At 48.4% G+C, this 18098-nt stretch overlaps 1 protein-coding gene across 4 annotated transcripts in view; it reads left to right on the top strand.

The window, feature by feature from the left end:
* The window catches only part of LOC111860246 (nuclear factor I/C), an 80845-nt gene that overhangs the window by 37168 nt on the left and 25579 nt on the right, over positions 1-18098 (top strand). For all 4 annotated transcript variants that reach the window (XM_023843741.2, XM_023843743.2, XM_023843740.2 and 1 more), the window contains one exon: positions 17612-17683. In XM_023843741.2, the coding sequence (XP_023699509.1) occupies positions 17612-17683 (72 nt within the window). The remainder of the gene's footprint in view (positions 1-17611; positions 17684-18098) is intronic.

The raw sequence follows: 18098 nt of genomic DNA, 5'->3' as shown, positions 1-18098 counted from the left end.
TCATAGCATTTAACCATCTTTTTCTTTTTGAAGAACCTTCTCTCTGTATGCTGCTGATGTGCATGTCTTAATAATTGGTATAAAGAGTTAAAAAAAAATCCAAAATCGAAAAAAGAAACATTTAAGACAAACTTCAATTAAGAAGGAAATCATCTGGCACGAGAAGGAGATTCTTCACTTTATGTCAAACTCATAACTACCATGACAACTGCAGAGTAACAAACTAAAATAACTAAAATCAAAGGAACTGTTGTATAACTGATGATGCCACCAAAAGTTCTGGTCACAAAAATTTTATGTAGTTGTGTATGTTTGATTTAAAATTAATGCAATTGTACAATTTCTTTTCAAGGTTCCTGATCGTGTGGAACGTCTATCAGCTTGAAGACTCCCATAATAATAATAATAATTATTGTCATTGTAATATACCTTTCAGGACCAGCAATGGAATGTAATCCTATAAACTACATGCTGCTGGTAAATACGGTATACCCACGTGTACCGACTGTGAGCGCGTCTGCCGGTTCAGTTTTGGTATTTTCCGCTGGTATCGTTACAGCCCCTGCCCGCCTTCCTGGTTCTCATTTTTGGATTTTATGTTTTATGTGGCTCTCAATAAGCTAATATGGAAGCAGTGCGTGGACCCAGGTCCGATGCGTCACGAATGTGAGGTTTGCATTGTTAGACTGGGAGCTGGTGCTCTGAAGTCTGCTTACATTTCAGTTAATATCATGATAGATCCACTCTCAGTAGAGTTTTAAGGGCTTCTGTGTTCCTCAGTAAATCAGAATTGCCCCTTTGCTGTACATTCAATTAAATTCAATTAAATTCAGTTCAATGTGACCATGTGAGAACAATGGTCTGTAATTGCAATTATCTGATTATAATTATAGTTAAACTATTCCAGGTGTTTGTTTATTCTGTCTGATTTGCGCCTGTATAATTATACCTATTAACACTTCATTATGAAGTTGGGGGGGGGTGGGGGGCAGCTGTCAGAAGTCACTCAGAGAACATGTACCTATTCGTAATCGTCCATGTCTCAGCCCAGGCCTTCTCTCGCCGCATTATTTGCGTCAGAGGTGGCCTTGGGGTTGTTACCCTGCAGCTTACCCCAACCCCCCCATCCCCCCCCCCCCCCCCCCCCCGTCACAGGTTTTTGTGCAGACTTGGCCATTATTCAAGAAATGTGTTTGGGTTTCTCCCTTTTCCCCAGAAAATTAATTTATCAAAGATAAAGAGGCATGTGCAGCTGCGCAGCCATCCCCTCCCCCTGTCGCCCCCTTCTCGGGGGGGACACACACACAAATAAACAAAAATAAGTTGGCATCCTTCCCTGGCGGAGGGCATGGGAGTGACGGTGATGCGGGCGGCGCACGGCCTTCCATCTGGTTCGGGAACAAAGGGGGGGAATCCTGGTAGCAGCTGTTCCTGACAAATGTACACCTGGAACCTCCGTGAGGGCGGGGGCCTGGGGGGGGGGGACCGAGCTGGGTAGGTTGTCAAAGTTAGAATTAGGGTTTTTCCCCATAGAAATGAATGAAGAGTTCCTACAAAGATACAGACACCTAATCTGTGTGTGCCTGCATGTGGGTCAGATATACATTACATTGTGGGGACCACAAGGGACTGTGACTGCAATCAAAAAACTAAATATGTGTGCATGTGTATATATGTGTGTGTGTGTCTTTGTGTGTGTGGGTGTATGTGTGTGTGTGTGTACATGTGTGTGTGTTTGTGCATGTGTATATTCATGTTTACGTCTTGTGTGTGTGCGTCGGTGTGCATGCGTGTGTGCTTGACTGTTCGCGTGTGCGTGCATGCGTGCATGCGTGTGTGTGACTGCATGCCTGTGCGCGGGCTGCTTCCCTTCCCACACCGGATGGTTCGCTCGTATTGTCATTCGGCTCCTGCACTCGGGAAACAAAACGCATGGAGACCTGCTGCATGCATAACCGCTCTCTCTGAACGGGAGGCCAGACGTGGGAGTGCTGCCCGTGCAGGATTCCGCGTAGATCCCTGGGGCAGTTACCCCCCCGGCCCCTTGCGTAGCGTTGTGCCCTCTGGCTCCTTCCCACAGGGCGCCCAGCGCCGTGCCAGCTGCCCTTGTGCCGCGTGGAGCCGTGCCAACGGTGGCAGCGGCGGGACAATGATGCCGCCAACTGATGGCACGCCTGGCACGCAGCCCGCTCGCCGCGAGAGGCCCGGGATGAAAGGAGTGAGGAGGGAGGGATGGAACAGATGAGAATGATTCTGCTGGAGGGATACAAAGACTGAATAGGCAATTGCGTGGACGTCCAGGCCCCGCTTGGCCCGATGCTGGCCCATTCCGCCCCCACCCCACGCCATCCATTCCTGCTTTTGATTCATTAAGCCCTAATTAAAACGCTCTCGACAGCACAGGCTACATCTGTGTGAAAGAGGCAGCTGTCCGCCGGCGGGGCAATAATGGCGGCGCAGGGTGACGGGTCCGTTCGCTCCTGCATGTCGTGCGCGGTGTTTTTATTCCGCGTTTCCGTAATGCGGCCGGCATCAGCTCCCTCACCTTTGTCTGCCATGGGAAAGTTTGCTCTCCTCCACAGCGGTGGGACGAGACGGAGACCCTAATGTTCTGGTAGCGCCGTGGCGTGAGAAATGCTGCCCCTGGGACGTGCCGTGCCCCCTCCCGTTCCAAAGACACTGGGTCGTTAATGTGTTATTTGGCGTCTAATTATTCCGAGGCTTACTCCGGTACTCAGGCAGACAGCGGGGTGTGGGGGGGCCAGTGGACTGGCTAACGAGGTGATCACAAGCTGATTACTGCTGTGATTGTGAGGGCGATACCTGCTTGTTAATTTTAATAAACAGCCTATTATGCTTTTAAAATCCAGGATTACAAATGAAACAAGCCAAAGGCTAATGTATTATTTAGTGTGGGTCTTTTACTTTTTTAAATTACCATCTACTTGCTGCTTATCCTAGTCAGGGTTGCGGGCAATATAAACTAAATTTAAAGATCACCGCCATTTATTTACATTAATGATATTGACACAAATACATACAGTAAACTGGTTAAATTTGCAGACGACACCAAGGTGGGCGGGGTAGCAGATACTAATCTAGCAGCAGAGAGGCTTCAACGGGATCTGGATTTAATTAGCGACTGGGCTGATACATGGCAGATGAAATTTAACACAGATAAATGCAAGGTAATCCATGCAGGGAGCAGAAATATAAAGTACAGATATTTTATGGGTTCCACTGAAATAAAGGTAGCTGATTATGAGAAAGATCTCGGTATGTATGTTGATGCTTCCATGTCCCCCTCTCGCCAGTGTGGGGAAGCAATAAAAAAGGCGAACAGAATGTTGGGTTATATCTCTAGATGTGTGGAGTTTAAGTCAAGGGAGGTGATGTTACACTTATATAATTCCTTGGTAAGACCCCACCTAGAATACTGTGTGCAGGTTTGGTCACCATACCTCAAGAAGGACATTGCTGCCTTGGAAAAGGTGCAACGAAGAGCTACGAGAATGATTCCTGGTCTTAGAGGAATGTCTTATGAGGAGAGGTTAGCGGAACTGAATCTGTTTAGCCTTGAGCAAAGGAGACTAAGGGGGGATATGATCCAGGTCTATAAGATTCTAACGGGTCTGGATGCTGTTCAGCCAAATGACTATTTCAATATTAGTCTAAATACTAGAACTCGTGGCCATAAGTGGAAATTAGCGGGAGAACATTTTAAAACAAATTTGAGGAAGCACTTCTTTACACAGCGTGTAGTCAGAGTATGGAATAGTCTTCCTGCTAGTGTAGTGGAAGCTAAAACCCTGGGTTCCTTTAAATCAGAGCTAGATAAGATTTTAACAACTCTGAGCTATTAGTTAAGTTCTCCCCAAACGAGCTTGATGGGCCGAATGGCCTCCTCTCGTTTGTAAATTTCTTATGTTCTTATGTTCTTATGTTCTTAAATGTCTGTTGTACCTGAATGTGAATGCAGTGTATGTCAGCGAATGCAGGCACTGGCTGGTGGCGCAGTGGGTAACACTGGCCTCACACCCCCGATCCGTGTCTGTAGTTTGCTCGTTCTGTGTGAGTTTCCTCCGGGTGTCTTTGTTTCCTCCCGCTGTCCAAAGACGTCCATTTAGGCGAATTGACCGTATTGTGTGATCGTGTGCCTGTTCTGTCATGGTCTACTGTAACATCCTGGTTGGCATCTTCTGGTGCTGCCTGGGATTCATGGTTCATATGCCAAGGAAATATTAAAAGAGTAAGAGTTACGATCATGAAATTTAATGTAATTTTTAATGGCTCCCTTCAGTACTGATTTGAATTTTTTTAAAGTAACAATTAATTAGCAATATAATTTTAGGATATATATTAGTTCATTGTTCTTTTGCTTTATTGGTTTTTAAAGTGGTCTGACAGCCACAGAAGGAAGCCATAATTAAGTTTGACTAGTTAATAAGTTACAATGAGTTCATTAATTATAGTATTTAAAGGTTACCTTTAGTTTCTGGACTGAAGGGTAAGAGCTTCTGGGAATATGCTGCTCTCAGTCTCCCAATCTCACCAAGAATGAGCCTGAAATAGCCAAGTCTAATATCATCCATTAATTTTAGTGCTTCTCTGGTTTGACTGCACTAAAACGTTGTGTTTTGTAAATCACGGGAGACATAAAAGATATGTGTTGCTTTTCCATTTACACCTGGTATGTGTCGCAAAGCCTCGCTAATCGGAGACCATAGATGACAGCTCCCTTCGCAGGATACATTTGCTAACCTTGGATACATTTTGAATAATTTCTTAATGCAAGTAATAGTTCACACTATCGTTGTCTTCATTTTAGTAACAATAGCTTCTGGAGTTTGATTCTTAAGGTTGCACTGTTTCTAGTATTTATCTCGTAATGCTCTCTGGTATTCTGTGTCACATCAACAATAACACAAGCAGTTCACTCGATATTTATTAGCAAGTGCTTGTTGCTCAGTAACCTGCCGTTCACATTGTTAGAAGCTTATTGATTTCGGTGATCTATGAAGTATTTTGTAGAAGCATTACGATTTTTCCTGTTTACACTGCATGGTTTTATCTGATAGAGCCAGTTTGGGTTTTTCACGCTGCCCTGTTTCAGCTGTGGCCCAATGGAGTTTGTTCTCAGAAATGCTCCCCCGTTTCATGGCGCATGGGTCTGGCTTGGGGTGCGGTATTGCCGCATCTTTTCCAGGGTGGGGGGACTCAGATCTGGCACCTCTGCGCTCCCTGGCTTGGCAGTGGGCTGGCCTGCCGTCCCAGACGCTGCTTGCCGGGATTAGCTCCAGATCACGGAGGCTGATTGCCAAAGTGCTTCGCGGGAACGGCTGAATGGATGCATCTGGCCTGACGGGCCTCTTTAAATGGGATTTCTTTTTGCTCTTTGTGTGTTTGGTGGTGGGGGGGGGGGGCGGTCCCACAATAAGGCATGAAGGGGCTCTCAGTGAAACACCTCAGTGTGAAAGTAAGGACTCTCCAGACGGCGGTAGTCCGTGGCGACGCCGCCGTTAGCGAAAAGCAGGGGAGACGGCAGCGATTCTGTATCACGCCGACAATCTGAGCGTGATGTCGTGCGGAATTTCTCGCCGTTCTGCCCGCTGCTCTGCGTAAACAAGGACTCGCCGACTCGCGGTGCATCCGTGCCGAGGCCCTGGTGGGGGAGCAGGGTGTCCTCTGTTTAACAGCTGGTATCTGGAGATCTTAAACAGGGCTGTGTGGACAAGGGAGGCTACGGAGGGAGAGGATGATGTGGAACAGATGGGGGGGGGGTGAGATAGTTGGGGGGGCAGGGATGGAGGGGACGGGGGGGGGGCACTGGGAGATGCAGCTGGAGAAACGCAGGCCACTTTGAAGGTGTATTCACTGTAGTACTCGCTCCTCCGCTATTCGGTGATGGATGGAAGGGTCACATCTCTCCGAGTTACTTCTCCGTCTATCTGCCCTTTGTTCTCTGCCGGGAGTCATTAATATCCTGCCCCCAAGCTTTTGGGAGGTGGCACAGTGTTTAAAATGCAAATGTCCATTCCTTGACACATTATCTAACGCGAAAGACAGTTAATACCTCGCTTTGCCTCGTAGTCCACCATCTGCAGGAGCGTAGGAAGAAGACGCAGAGAAGGATGAGTCAGATGCTCTTCAAAGAGAAAGCGATGTTTTTATCCTGCAGAAATCATTCATACTTTATATGCCCTGACTGCTGTGTGCTTGCTGTGTGCTTGCTGTGTGTTTTGTCTGCCCTAATTGCTTTGTTAGTAAGGGAATCAGCCAAACAATTCTGGGAGCTTCAGGACAGCATCTTGTCATTCTCATATATTGGTCCTGACTTTCTTTACCTCCTGCTCCTACTTCTGCTCCATTTCTTGCATGTCTTTTTCATTTATCTGGTTGACGCCTTAGACCCAGAGCAACATGCTGTCGAAGGTAAAGTCTGGCAATCCCTGGAACAATGGGGGCTAGGGGCCTCGCTCAGGGACCCAACAGCAAAATCACTTTGCTGACACTGGGATTCGAGCCCGTGACCTTGTGTGCAGTTTGTGACGCTGTGGCTTGCATTACTTTGCTGCATTTTACTGTGCACACAGTTACAGTGAATGGGGTCCTTTCCTCTGCTGGAAAAAAAAACCGCAATTCCTGAGTGCCCCATACGATCCTGAAAGTGTTCCAGGTCCAGTCATATTAGTAACAGGATTTTAAAACCCTCTGCAATGAGGGGGGTCGGGTTTGGGTGTCTGGGGTGCGAGGCTGGATATGAGGGATAGTAAATTATACAGGAAGAGAGGAACTGGCAGCGTGCTCACGTCCTGGGTGGAAATACAAAAACACACCTATTGTTGCTATCGGAATATGGGAGCAATATTTAAAAGAGGAAAACATATTTTAGGAGTTAGACTCGTTTCTGCACATCCTGAGGGATGCTGGTTTCTTCCAGGAAAGAAAAAACATGTAGTAAGATGTCTAGAGTTTTAAGAGGCTGCTTATCAAGCGTGAGGTGGGCTGGGGTGACGGGGTGGGGGGGGGGGGCGCAGGCTCCGGAGTCTCAGCGTGGGTTTCAGAGTGCCAGAGAACTCGATACCCGGCTCTGGCTGTGCACTATGCCCCCCCCCACATCTGCCCTCCCCGTCTCTCCTCCCCATGTTAAAGTGATTGAGCACAGGGAAAGCCTACACTTGTACCCTTGCATTAAGTCCACCCAAAATATGGGATATTTTATATGCCTGCTGATTTGGAATGAAAAAACGCTTGTGAGGTTACTTGAAGAGAGAGAGCTTGCACCAACTGTTTTGGGGTTCGGGTTACACACCCGCTGTCACCCTGGTCTTCTCCGCCCCCCAATTCCCTCCTTCGCAATCAGCTTCCAGTCCTTTCTGGAGATTTCTGCACTTATAAATTTCCGCTTTAGTGCCTGACTGGGGTCTGTGTTAAGCCAAACATGTGTGTATATATTTAAACACAAAAGCATAGCCCACATGTTCCTTGAGGCTTGGGGTGGGGGGTTGTAGGGGGAGGGGGGATGCTGTGTTACTATCTTCCCTGAACTGATTGTTTCCCTAAAGTCACATGGTGCTACGCAGGAGGGGTGGTACTCCTTGTTGCTGGGGGGGATCTCTTGATGCTGGGGAATGTGACTTGTAGGACCCTGAATGACCTGTAGGAGTCACTGGTGTGCCGGTTGGTCGACATGCCTCGCAGTTACATCCCTGTGCTGCAGAGCTCCAGTTCGCTAGAAGACTCGTGGGAAGAGGGAGGCCCAGCCCCATAACACCTCCTCCACCCGAGCTCGGTGCGGGGGGGGGCACACACAGGGCCCGCTACGCGGCGGCAGATTCCTAGTCACAAATGTGCGGCTAGGATCTCCTGTCTGCCCCCCCGCGTTCCTCCCTCCTGTCTGCCCCCCCGCGTTCCTCCCTCCTGTATATCGATCAGCGCCTCCCTCCTTCCCCCCCCCCCCAGGCAGTGCGGCTGGCTCGAACGTTCAGATCTTTTCCTTCTTCGCTGCGTGATGCTTCTAAAAGGCGCCAGCTGGTGCAATTCCTTCGTGTAGCGGTTTGCGTAATGATGATAATTACGAACGATCTTGGGATAAAGTCGCCAGTGTACTGTTATGGATCTTCGTACGTGATCCTGCCTTCGATGCGATGGGAGGGGTGGTACCAAAAGGCCAGTTTGGGTTTGCTGGGTACCAGTTGGGGACTGGTGATTACTGTGAATATGCTGGCCATAAATATAAAAGCAGCACACAACAATCAACCTAAACTGAAAGATTTTATCAAGTGGAAATCCAACACGTGAAATGGATTCATTCGGCTCTCTTGGTCGTAGATACCCCGAGAAACAAGGCTGATCATCATCTCCGAGCTGGTCCAGCTGTTGACTGTGGCCTGCGGAATGCCGCCCCACGGTTCAGCTTCTGTGTGAGGCTGACTGACACTGGTGCACTGATCCAGAGCATCCTGAAGATGCTCGACGGGTGACGCGTGGTGAATATGCAGGCCACATGGTCTGTGATCGTGAAGCCAGTTAGAGGAATGCATGCTTATAATGTAATCTTTCTTATGTGGCAGAATTCAAAAGGCAATCTCTTTGTATGCCTGCAAAAAATCCTGCATTTTTTTTCAAACTAATGCAAAAGGGAGAAAAATTTAAAGTGTTGCATTCACGTTTTTGTTCAGTGTTTGAAGGTTGCAGAATGGTTGGGGGCTCTCTTGCTCTTTCTTGGTTTGGAAAGCTCAGAGACAGCAGCGTCCTGCTTGACTAAGGCCTTATCATTCGTCAGCACCGTGAGACTCTGCTCTGGACGTTGGTTTTCTTATGATTCAGCCAGTCCAGGGCATCGCCTTTCGGTCACTAGGTCAGAGAGCTATTACTGTCTAATGCTGGACGTCGCCCAGAGATTTCTGGAGTCTCTGGAGGACTGAAATAGGTTTCCCTTGAATATTTCTCTGTTCTCTGCCCCGTCATTGTGCCTTTGTGTTATCAAACACACAATATTGTGTTGACAAGAGCAGCCAGCATCACTGCTGCCTGGGGTATCATGCTGATCTTTGGTTTGTATGGACAAAATGTAATGTAGAACTTTTGCTCCAAAAACCGTGTCCTCTGTGTAACTGCAACATTAGATTGCTGATGTTATAAGACATCTATGTATGTTTCCATATGACATCTTCTGATTTTATGCCCCATGATGGACTGGCATCCTCTCCAGGGTTCTTCCCAGCCATGTGCCCCAGGCAGCCTGGCATTGGCTCTATGCCTCACTGGAAGTTGGAGGGATGGATGGATGGATATTTTTAGAGGTGGGTAGTTCAGGTCCAGAGGGTGAAAGTCCAGACCAAGATTTTGTTTCAACCAACCAGTTGAGTGCTCTGTGACTGTGACTCTTTACACTCTACTGTTTGGTTGAAACAAAATCTTGGTCTGGACTTTCACCCTCTGGACCTGAATTACCCACCTCCGAATATTTTTATATTGCACACTTAGAGTATGCAAAGGCAGCAATGCACTACCATACTTGCTATTGTACTGGGAGACAATATGTATATATATTTAGGAAAACCAACCATAGTCCTGTCTTGGGAGGGTTTTACAGGAATAATATGATGGATACGATTAGGTATTCATTATATGCATTTATTCATTTATTGATCTTGATATAATTGCCGTCTGTTGCACCACATACTGTACTTGAACAGTGCCCAGGAAACTGACAATCAGGGTCAATTTGTCTGGGGGGAAAACTGGGAAGTGACGGGGGGGGGGGGGGTTGAGAAGGGGCCGTGCTCTGCTCCCTTGCTGCTAGGCCTCCAGATGGCTCTTAATGTTTACCACATTGCTGAACTGTCAGAGAGCGCCTGCGGTAGAAAGAGAGAGAATGATATAGAGTGCGGGGGGGTGAGGGAGAGGGGGGAGGTAACCACTGACAGCGGAGGGCGGAGGGGGGCGAGCAGGCGTGCAGCGAGGAAAAGGCCGTTTCAGGACACGTATAGTCATACATCAGTGTCCATCGCTCACAGAACAGCTCTCTCCTCCCTCCTGTCTTTGTGTCCGCTCAGCACATTCTGTTTCGTACACTCGCCCCCATTTTTCTGCGCAGGGGGTCGCTCGCCGTCTACGGCAGGTATTTCGCACAATTCCGAGGCACGCAGAGGCCGCGGATAATAACTGGCCGACGGCTTTCAGAAATCTGTCAGCGCTAACAATGCTGCAGAGATCAGGTGACGTATAATATTTATGCGGTTGGGCTGTTACGGAGTCGACAGTGATTCGTCGCCCACAGGGCCGCGGGGTCGAGGAACTGGACCCTCTGACCCTGTGAGGTTCTACGGGCTGGCATCCTGAAATGCTTCGGCAAAAGGGAAAGCGCAGTGTAGACTGATACTGAGCAAAGCCTCCATTCTTATGATGCATAATACACACCACCCTGTGTTATAACTGTCACACTTACAGGACACCTGAACTACAGGAGAACTTGCTCCTTGTTCAGATGGTACTGAGCATTAAATTCTGAGGATTTCAAGGAGAATGATCACTTTCTAAAATTATTAATTTAGTTTGAGGGTGATTTATTTAGTGCTATGCATTTTTAGGATGTATACTTGTGTTTACTGTAAAAAAGCTGTTACCTGAAGTGTTTGTTTCGCTTGAGTGTGAGTATGAGTATGAGTATGAGTATGAGTGAGTATGAGTATGTACCCTCTATGGTTCTGAATAGTGTGTAAAAGCCACTTCCTCTGTAAAGGGTTCTCCCAGCTCCTGGCCTGGTCCTTCTGTTGTGATGAGGTACAGAACGGACGCCTACTTCCTCTAGGCAGGATCGATGCCTGGCTTTATTGCCTTTTACCATTAATGCGACTAGTTATGTTTAGGTGACCCTGTGGCTGAACAAACGACTCGATTCTCAGGTGTTACTTATGTGTGCGCTTTTTTTCACACCCAGACTAAACGTGGTTAGTGAATCCCGTCGTGTAGCTTGCTCGTGTATCCAATGCAAAGTCCACACCCTGTCACAGGGGTAGATTACTTAAGTTCATTGTAGGGACCTTCCACTGGGTATCTTCTGGTTTGTGTTGATTAATTCCACTCGACCGTCCCTGTGTCTCTACACATAACGATTCTTTCTCATTTGTTAAGCAAGACGCACCCATATATAGTGTAAACACACACACACACACCTATACAATATATATACTTTTTCCTTCCCTTCCAAAATGGAAATTTTGCTTCTGTTTATTCAAGAAAGTTGTTCCATTTCCTCCCGACTCATCCATGAATAACACACCAGTCCAGCCCGCACTTCCTGTCCCACGTGGCTCTGTTAACTGCCAGGACTTTCCACACATGGCGATTACGATTCACGAACAAAAACCATAATAATATAATGATCCTTTACTTGGTATTTCAGCGAGAACCGATTTTAAGTTTATTTTTCCTCACAAGATAACATCCTGCGTTTCCAAAGGAAAGTGTATTACATGTGTGAACAGAGAACTGACTCCCTGTTTTACATTATAATATCTCTGTTTTATCACAATTTATACTAGCGCTGTACAGAAAGCGAGTACTATTCTGAATTTAGGCTTAAATTTTAGTAGCCTTCTATCTATGCTTGTTTAGTTTTAATAAATACATTCCTGTGTGTTTGTGTATTAAGAGATACTGTATAATTTCTCTTGAATCCCAGACTCCCTGATAAGATACAGATTACACGAGCTGGTAGCGGCACTGAAACTGCATTTGAGTCACTGGCCTGGAATGAAAATGTGAAAACGGTCGTTTGCTAAACTAAACAAGTGTTTTCCTGTGGAACTGGGTTTCACTTTTCAGGGGAGTATCCTTTTTAAGATATCTTATGCAGGAAAATGAAGCAAAAAATGCAGTAAAATTCAGCATTGAGCTCCTGAACCAAAGGTGTATTGGGTTTTCTGCCCCAATCTGGTGCCTCCTGCACTCACACGCCTAACGCTGACGCCCTTTGGCCACTGTGTCATGTGATCCACGTCGATGCAGGTGCCATCCGACTGGTCCGTGTCACATGTCATCACTTTATCTGATTACGTTGGTGTGCTGTTCATTCTATTTTAGTGTTTTAATTTATATTCTTTGTATGAAAGTATTTATACTTGACGTATTACTCTTAGTAAACAGTACAGAGAGACAGAATTGTCAAGACAAGCCAGCTGTAGGCGTGCCTATGGGGGAAATTCGGATCTCCCATCTGATTAGCCGCAGTCTACCCTGCTGCCCTGATGTGATTGGCTGTTATGCTGCAGTCAGCCTCCTGAGCTTACTCGTGCTGAATCAGCAGATCATTGCTGTAGCTTCTCCCATTTAATATCTCTGGCTCTTCTTCTTCTTCTTCTTCTTCCCTGATTCTGGTCCTGGAGACCCAGTCTGCACCACAGTTTTCAGGCTTCCATGCTCTTATTCAGCTCACTAGCCAGTTACCAGGTTTAGTAGGTATGCTTGGGCAGGACCTTTGCCTTGCAGCCTTGCAGGACCGGAACTGGGGAACTCTAATTTAAATGTAAGCCATCCCTGTTTATGCTTCCCCAGTGGACGCAGGCCCCCTCGCCTCGTCCTCCGGCTAGCATGGAAGGAGAGGAAGGCGTGCGCTGTCGAAGGCGGCGGCCATCTTGCCGGTCCCTAGGTGTCCGTCAGCGGCGGAGACCACACAGCGAGCGGCCGTCTCTTGTTTTCTTTGGAGACGACAAAGATGTGGCTGTCGGGGGTCTGGCCAGGGAGAGGGAGAGCAGGAGAGAAGAAAAGAGAATCGGGGCAAGAGATTTACATCCCGGGAGAGGAGGCCCTTTGGTCGTACGGCTGTTATGAGCGCGCTTTAGCGGTTTGTGAATAGTATTTCCTCATGTCAATTAAGTGCTTTGAAAAACATTATTGTCATTCCAATAAGGTCTGTTGGAGCTGAGCTGAAACGTGATAGGGGGCTGGGGTGGGGGGGCGTGGGAGGTGGGCGCTGAGGCTCTGACCACAGGCAGTCAGGCTCTGCCTTAGCGGTGGACGTATTACTTTAGTGCTGTGCCAGGTGTGTGTGGGGGGGGGGCAGGGGGGAGTGTGACAGATGGTGGCCGGTGGTGATTCCTCTCCGCTGAGGGTCCTGACGGGATGTGACCTCAGGGCGCACCGGCGTCATCCATCTCCAGGCCAATCAGGTGGGGGCGCCCAACACAAACAGCCTCACCCGTGAGGCACATGTGGGTGGGGGGGGGGGGGATCTGGATGTCCATCTTTCTCCCCCTAACCTGACCTAATCCTGCCTCCTCTCCAAACCTAGCCCAGCATCTCCTCCTGATTTGGGTTTGAATCTCCTCCACAGAGCCTGGCCTTGGCATCTCGCTAATTGTCATCATCTCCTCCATCCTTGAAGCTCGTTAGCCCGTAGTTCCAGAGCCGCTTTAAAATAAGCCCCAAGGTAGCTGAGTCAGTGGGAGAGCCCTGCAAATGAAGAGGGTGAGGCCCCCAAAATGTGTGCATTGCCCCTGCGTGACCTGTAGGGGGCGGCGTGCGTGTGTCCTCGCAATCGACATGCCGCACTCAGATGGAAAACATCGTGGGGAGAAACCATTATGGGCAATCCGAAGGGGCTGGTGGGTGGTTTCAACCATTTTATATAAATAAATATATTTAATATGCCTGTGAAACCTGTCCAGAAATAACTTTTAAAGAACATGGCGTTCGCATCTGGTTTTTATATTGCGGCTTTCGGAAAAGCAGGAAAAATACTTTTATAATACTTTGCACACAATACGAGGGAGGCCTTCTCTCTGGCTGTTAAACCCCACCGCCGCTCTCCATTGTCGTTTAATAGCCCTCTGTGCTGGAATAAACCCCCCCGACCTCGACCGGTGTGGCTTACACTGACAATGCTAATTTTAATCCCGACCTTTAGAACTCCCTAACTCTCTCCCTTTGGAAGCCGACCACATGTCGCTCCGTGAAACATGGCTGCCAGTTCCCGGGGATCGTCCCATTCCAGCGGTGGTACCTCTGAAGAGTGGCAGCTCTCTTCCAAGTGTGAGCGTTACGGGTTTTGCTTAATACCTCACAGTGCAGAAGTCACGTGGACAAATTATCGGACCTTTCCTGTATTTTCCTGCATTACTCCCACAGATGGATGCCGTGAGATGATCGACCCCCTCCCCGGCGTCTGTCTTCAGCCTTTATGTAGGACACTCTTATGCCAGGGAAAAATAGAAGCGGTGCATTAATTTAAAGTTACTGCCGTGGCTCCATGGTGAATCTCCCTTATTCAGCAGATTTCCTGAATGAATTAAAAGCCGGGCACCCCCCCCCAGTGCTTTCTTGCTGCATTTCAGAAACCTCTTCTGCCCGCGGCAGCATCCAGCAAGCTTAATCCGGCCCTTTTTTTTTTTCCTGTGGGGTTGACGAACGAGCTAATTGTGCTAAATTTAATCACAATGCTTGTTACAACTGCAGCCTGCCTGTTGAATACCCAAGAAGGCACTAACCAGTTAACCAGTGAGTCGGTTAGCCAGTTAGCCAGGCCTGATTTCCATCTGAACATCAGGCCTATCACTTTCTCAGCTGGTGTCCTGCAGCTTTCATGTCCTGTCTAAATGCTAATGGAGGTGGGGGGGGGGTTAGGGGGTGTTTCAGGAGCGGCAGTGCAGGGGTGAGCACAGAAGGGTGTCGTAGCTCAGCCGCAGGCATGTGATGTGGGTGAGACGCGACTGGGGACTGCATCTGAGGCCTGAATGACGGAGGGTGAAGGCCAGCAGCGTTGAGCGTGACATTGATCGGGCCGGCCCTCGGCGCACGCCTCTGAGCCCGTGGAAATGGGTCCAGATGCAGGCAACAAGAAACGGGGCAGGAATGGCCGAGAGGCCGTGTCGCTGTTGAGGCGCCTTGTGAAACACAGACAGCGTGCGTGAGGTTTACTTCACAGGGAACACTGGGGATTATGCTGAGTTTGCATTGTTATGAATGTCACAAAGGAGCTTTAATTTTAGGAAACCTGATAGCAGAAAGCAAAATGAGACAAAAGTGGGGAAATAAACAATGAAATGTTAGGGATACTTTGTTGGGTCGCCTTTTTTCTTTATCTGAAGTTTCTGTGTCTGGCCTGCTGCATTTAAAAGCGAAAAAAGCCAGTGATTCATGTGAAATTCCCGGCTGCGAGAACTTTTACTCACTTCTCGAGTCCTCGGCTTCCTGTTTGCCTTCAGATTCTGAGCTGGAGAAAGCCCTGCATCTCCCAGCGCGGCTGACAGGAAGCGGTGAAGTGAGAGAGAGAGAGAGAGATGGCCCCACTTTGCCAGCACTGGTCTCACCGAAGCAGTGCAGGGCCTAAAGAGTGGCTCATCCTCACTGGGCAGCCATGCCTGCTCTACAGGTTATGCCAGCGATGGAGCACTTAGGGCGGAACGCCAGGGAGAAACGCGGCAGTGACTGCCAGCTACAGACATCTGGACAATCTAGCAGCACTGCTTTGTGTAATATCATGCATTTGTAGCTTCTTCACGGCATATTTTCACCGCAGCAGTCAGGGTTAAATGCCCAGCTCAGAGATACAGTCCATCTCGGACTCAAACTACCTGCAGCTCTGCGGTGAGTCTTAAATCCCCGAAAAGAAGGGTTAGGGGTGCGCCGCGTTAATGAAGGACAGCTGCAAGTCGGCAGGATTCCATGTACAGCCTGTGAATGGGAAAACTCAGGAAAACAGTGTCTGGGTCATGAGAAGCAGCGTGCCGGGGGGGGGGGGGGGGATCTGGGGTTAGTGGGGGGCAGGTGCGCATCCTTTGGGTGGAGCGCCGAGGCCATTTGCAGGCCTCTGGGCCTTTTCAGACCTTCTGGGTCGTTCTTTCCTCACTAGTCACATTGGTTCTTAAACCACGCCAATTGCGGTGTGTTTCTCTTTAGGTCATTTTCGGGGTAAACTTTCACTTACGTTTCTCCCCTCCCTCTCACCCCCCCCCCCCATGCCTGCCAACGGTTAGCTGGCACTGCCGCCTCGCTTTCCCTTCTGCCTGGCGCTTTCATCCCTCAACTTGGCACGGGATAAGGCTGGCTCTTCGACAGGGCTCGATTTACTTTCTGTGTTCTTGCTCTGGGGTTCGGGGGGTGGGGGGGCGGCCAGAGAGAAAGAGAAATCTAAAATGGCTGCCAACTGCCGAGTCCTCGCTCGTGAAATGTCTGCCAAAAAGTAATAACCTCGCAGTGGCGTTTATCGAATCCCGGCCAGAAAAAGGAAATAGCAACAGCAATGTAAGAGAACCAATATAAATTTATTTAGAGTCGCTCCGAGCCAAGTCGAATTGTGAGGTAAGGGGTACAAGAGTAAATATTAATCTGTGAACATTGAGCTTTGACAGATGGATCGAAAGCAGGAGCGAGGGAGAGAGGGAGAGAGAGAGAAAGAGAGAGGGAACCTGGGCTTCTTGCACTGTAACGCCTTTATTAAATACCCAGCATGCTGTGTTTGTATAATCAGCACTAACGTGTGATTTTGAATTGGCGAGGGACCCAAAGCCAGGCTAGGTGACGGCAGGAGGACACAGCAGTAACTCAGACGTACATTTATGCCGGTCATATTGTACAGATGAGATTTCATTCAGGAAGAAAAATGTCTCGCTCAGTGCTGCCGCATTTTTATTACACAGAACTCTCTTTTTTTTGTTCTTCTTTTTTGTTATTGTGATGTCACAACAGATGTTAAAGTGTGTTAGGTATTTATCTTAGAGGTCTGTCTGGGTTTAAAGCTTTGTTATTCCATGGCACCTTCACCCTGTAGTGGTTGAGCAGTTATGGAAAATTAATGGCTTAATATTTGTCCATGCATCCATCCATCCATGCGTCCATACATCCATCCATGTGTCCATCTGTCCATACATCCATCCACCTTTCTATCCGTCTATCAATGCATCCATCCGTCCATCCATGCATCCATCCCTCTACCCGTCTATCCATTTATCTGTCCATCCATGCATCCATCCATCCATGCATCCAACCATCCATCCATTCAATTCAATTCAATTTTATTTATATAGCGCATTATCACAACATTACATTGTCTCAATGCGCTTTACATTTCTGCCTCGTAAGGACCCCCCAGTGAGTAAGCCAAAGGCAACGGTGGCAAGGAAAAACTCCCTAAGAGGAAGAAACCTTGGGAGGAACCAGACCCAAAGGGGGAGCCCATCCTCCAGGGGCCGGCAGATGAGTCAAACAAACAAGATGAAATGACTAAGCTAATACAGACAAGATGAAATGACTAAGCTAATACAGGGGTTGAAATATATGTCTCAATGCAGCGGCCGACCGGTGCAGGCACGTGGTGCTTGATGCACGATGGCAGGATTAATAGACACACAGCCGCAGGATGGATGGCGAGGCATCGTGTTGAGCCAAGGGCAGGCAGGTTGGAGGGTAGTTGCATCCATCCGTCTACCCATCTATCCATGCATCCATCCATCCATTTTCTGTAATTATTATTGGATTTACTTAAAAGGTGTGAAATAATAGTGGTGGTCAAGCTGGTGCTACTGGGCCAGTGGGTGGCTCCCAGCAGTCTTTAGGGAACGTCCACATGGCAGCACCTCATCCCTGGGCCTCTCTTTCTCTCCTCTAGAGTCGGAGCAGAGCAGCAGCCCACAGACGGCAATCGGCTCCGACCAGGAGGACAGTAGAGCAGCCACCACAGGTAGGCTCGGCCCGCCACCCCCGAGCGCCCCGTCCTTTGATCACGCCACCCCATTATGCCCTGTTTCCCTTCACCGTCCTCCTCCACTGGTCAGAATGAGCTCCGCCCAGCTTCCGCTGCCATGGCAGTGGCAACTGTAGATGTCTTTCTGGCATGTAAAAAAACCAATAAAGAGGTCCATTAATTTTTTTTCAGATGCTAACACCAGGGTGACATATTGAGAATGCAGGGTCAGCTGATCTCTAGACAGCTGTGGTTAAGGGCCTCAAGGATGCAAAAGTGACATCACTCTGTCAGTCTGGGATCTGAACCAGCAACCTTCTGATCACCAGAACAGCATCGTGTCCCTCACGGTCACACCCTTACGCTCAATACAGCATTTAAAGCAACAAGGGGATAAGGTCACAGCAACACT

This window comes from Paramormyrops kingsleyae, chromosome 15, assembly GCF_048594095.1.
Source record: "Paramormyrops kingsleyae isolate MSU_618 chromosome 15, PKINGS_0.4, whole genome shotgun sequence".
Classification (NCBI taxonomy): domain Eukaryota; kingdom Metazoa; phylum Chordata; class Actinopteri; order Osteoglossiformes; family Mormyridae; genus Paramormyrops; species Paramormyrops kingsleyae.
This window is presented reverse-complemented; position numbering and strand designations above follow the sequence as displayed.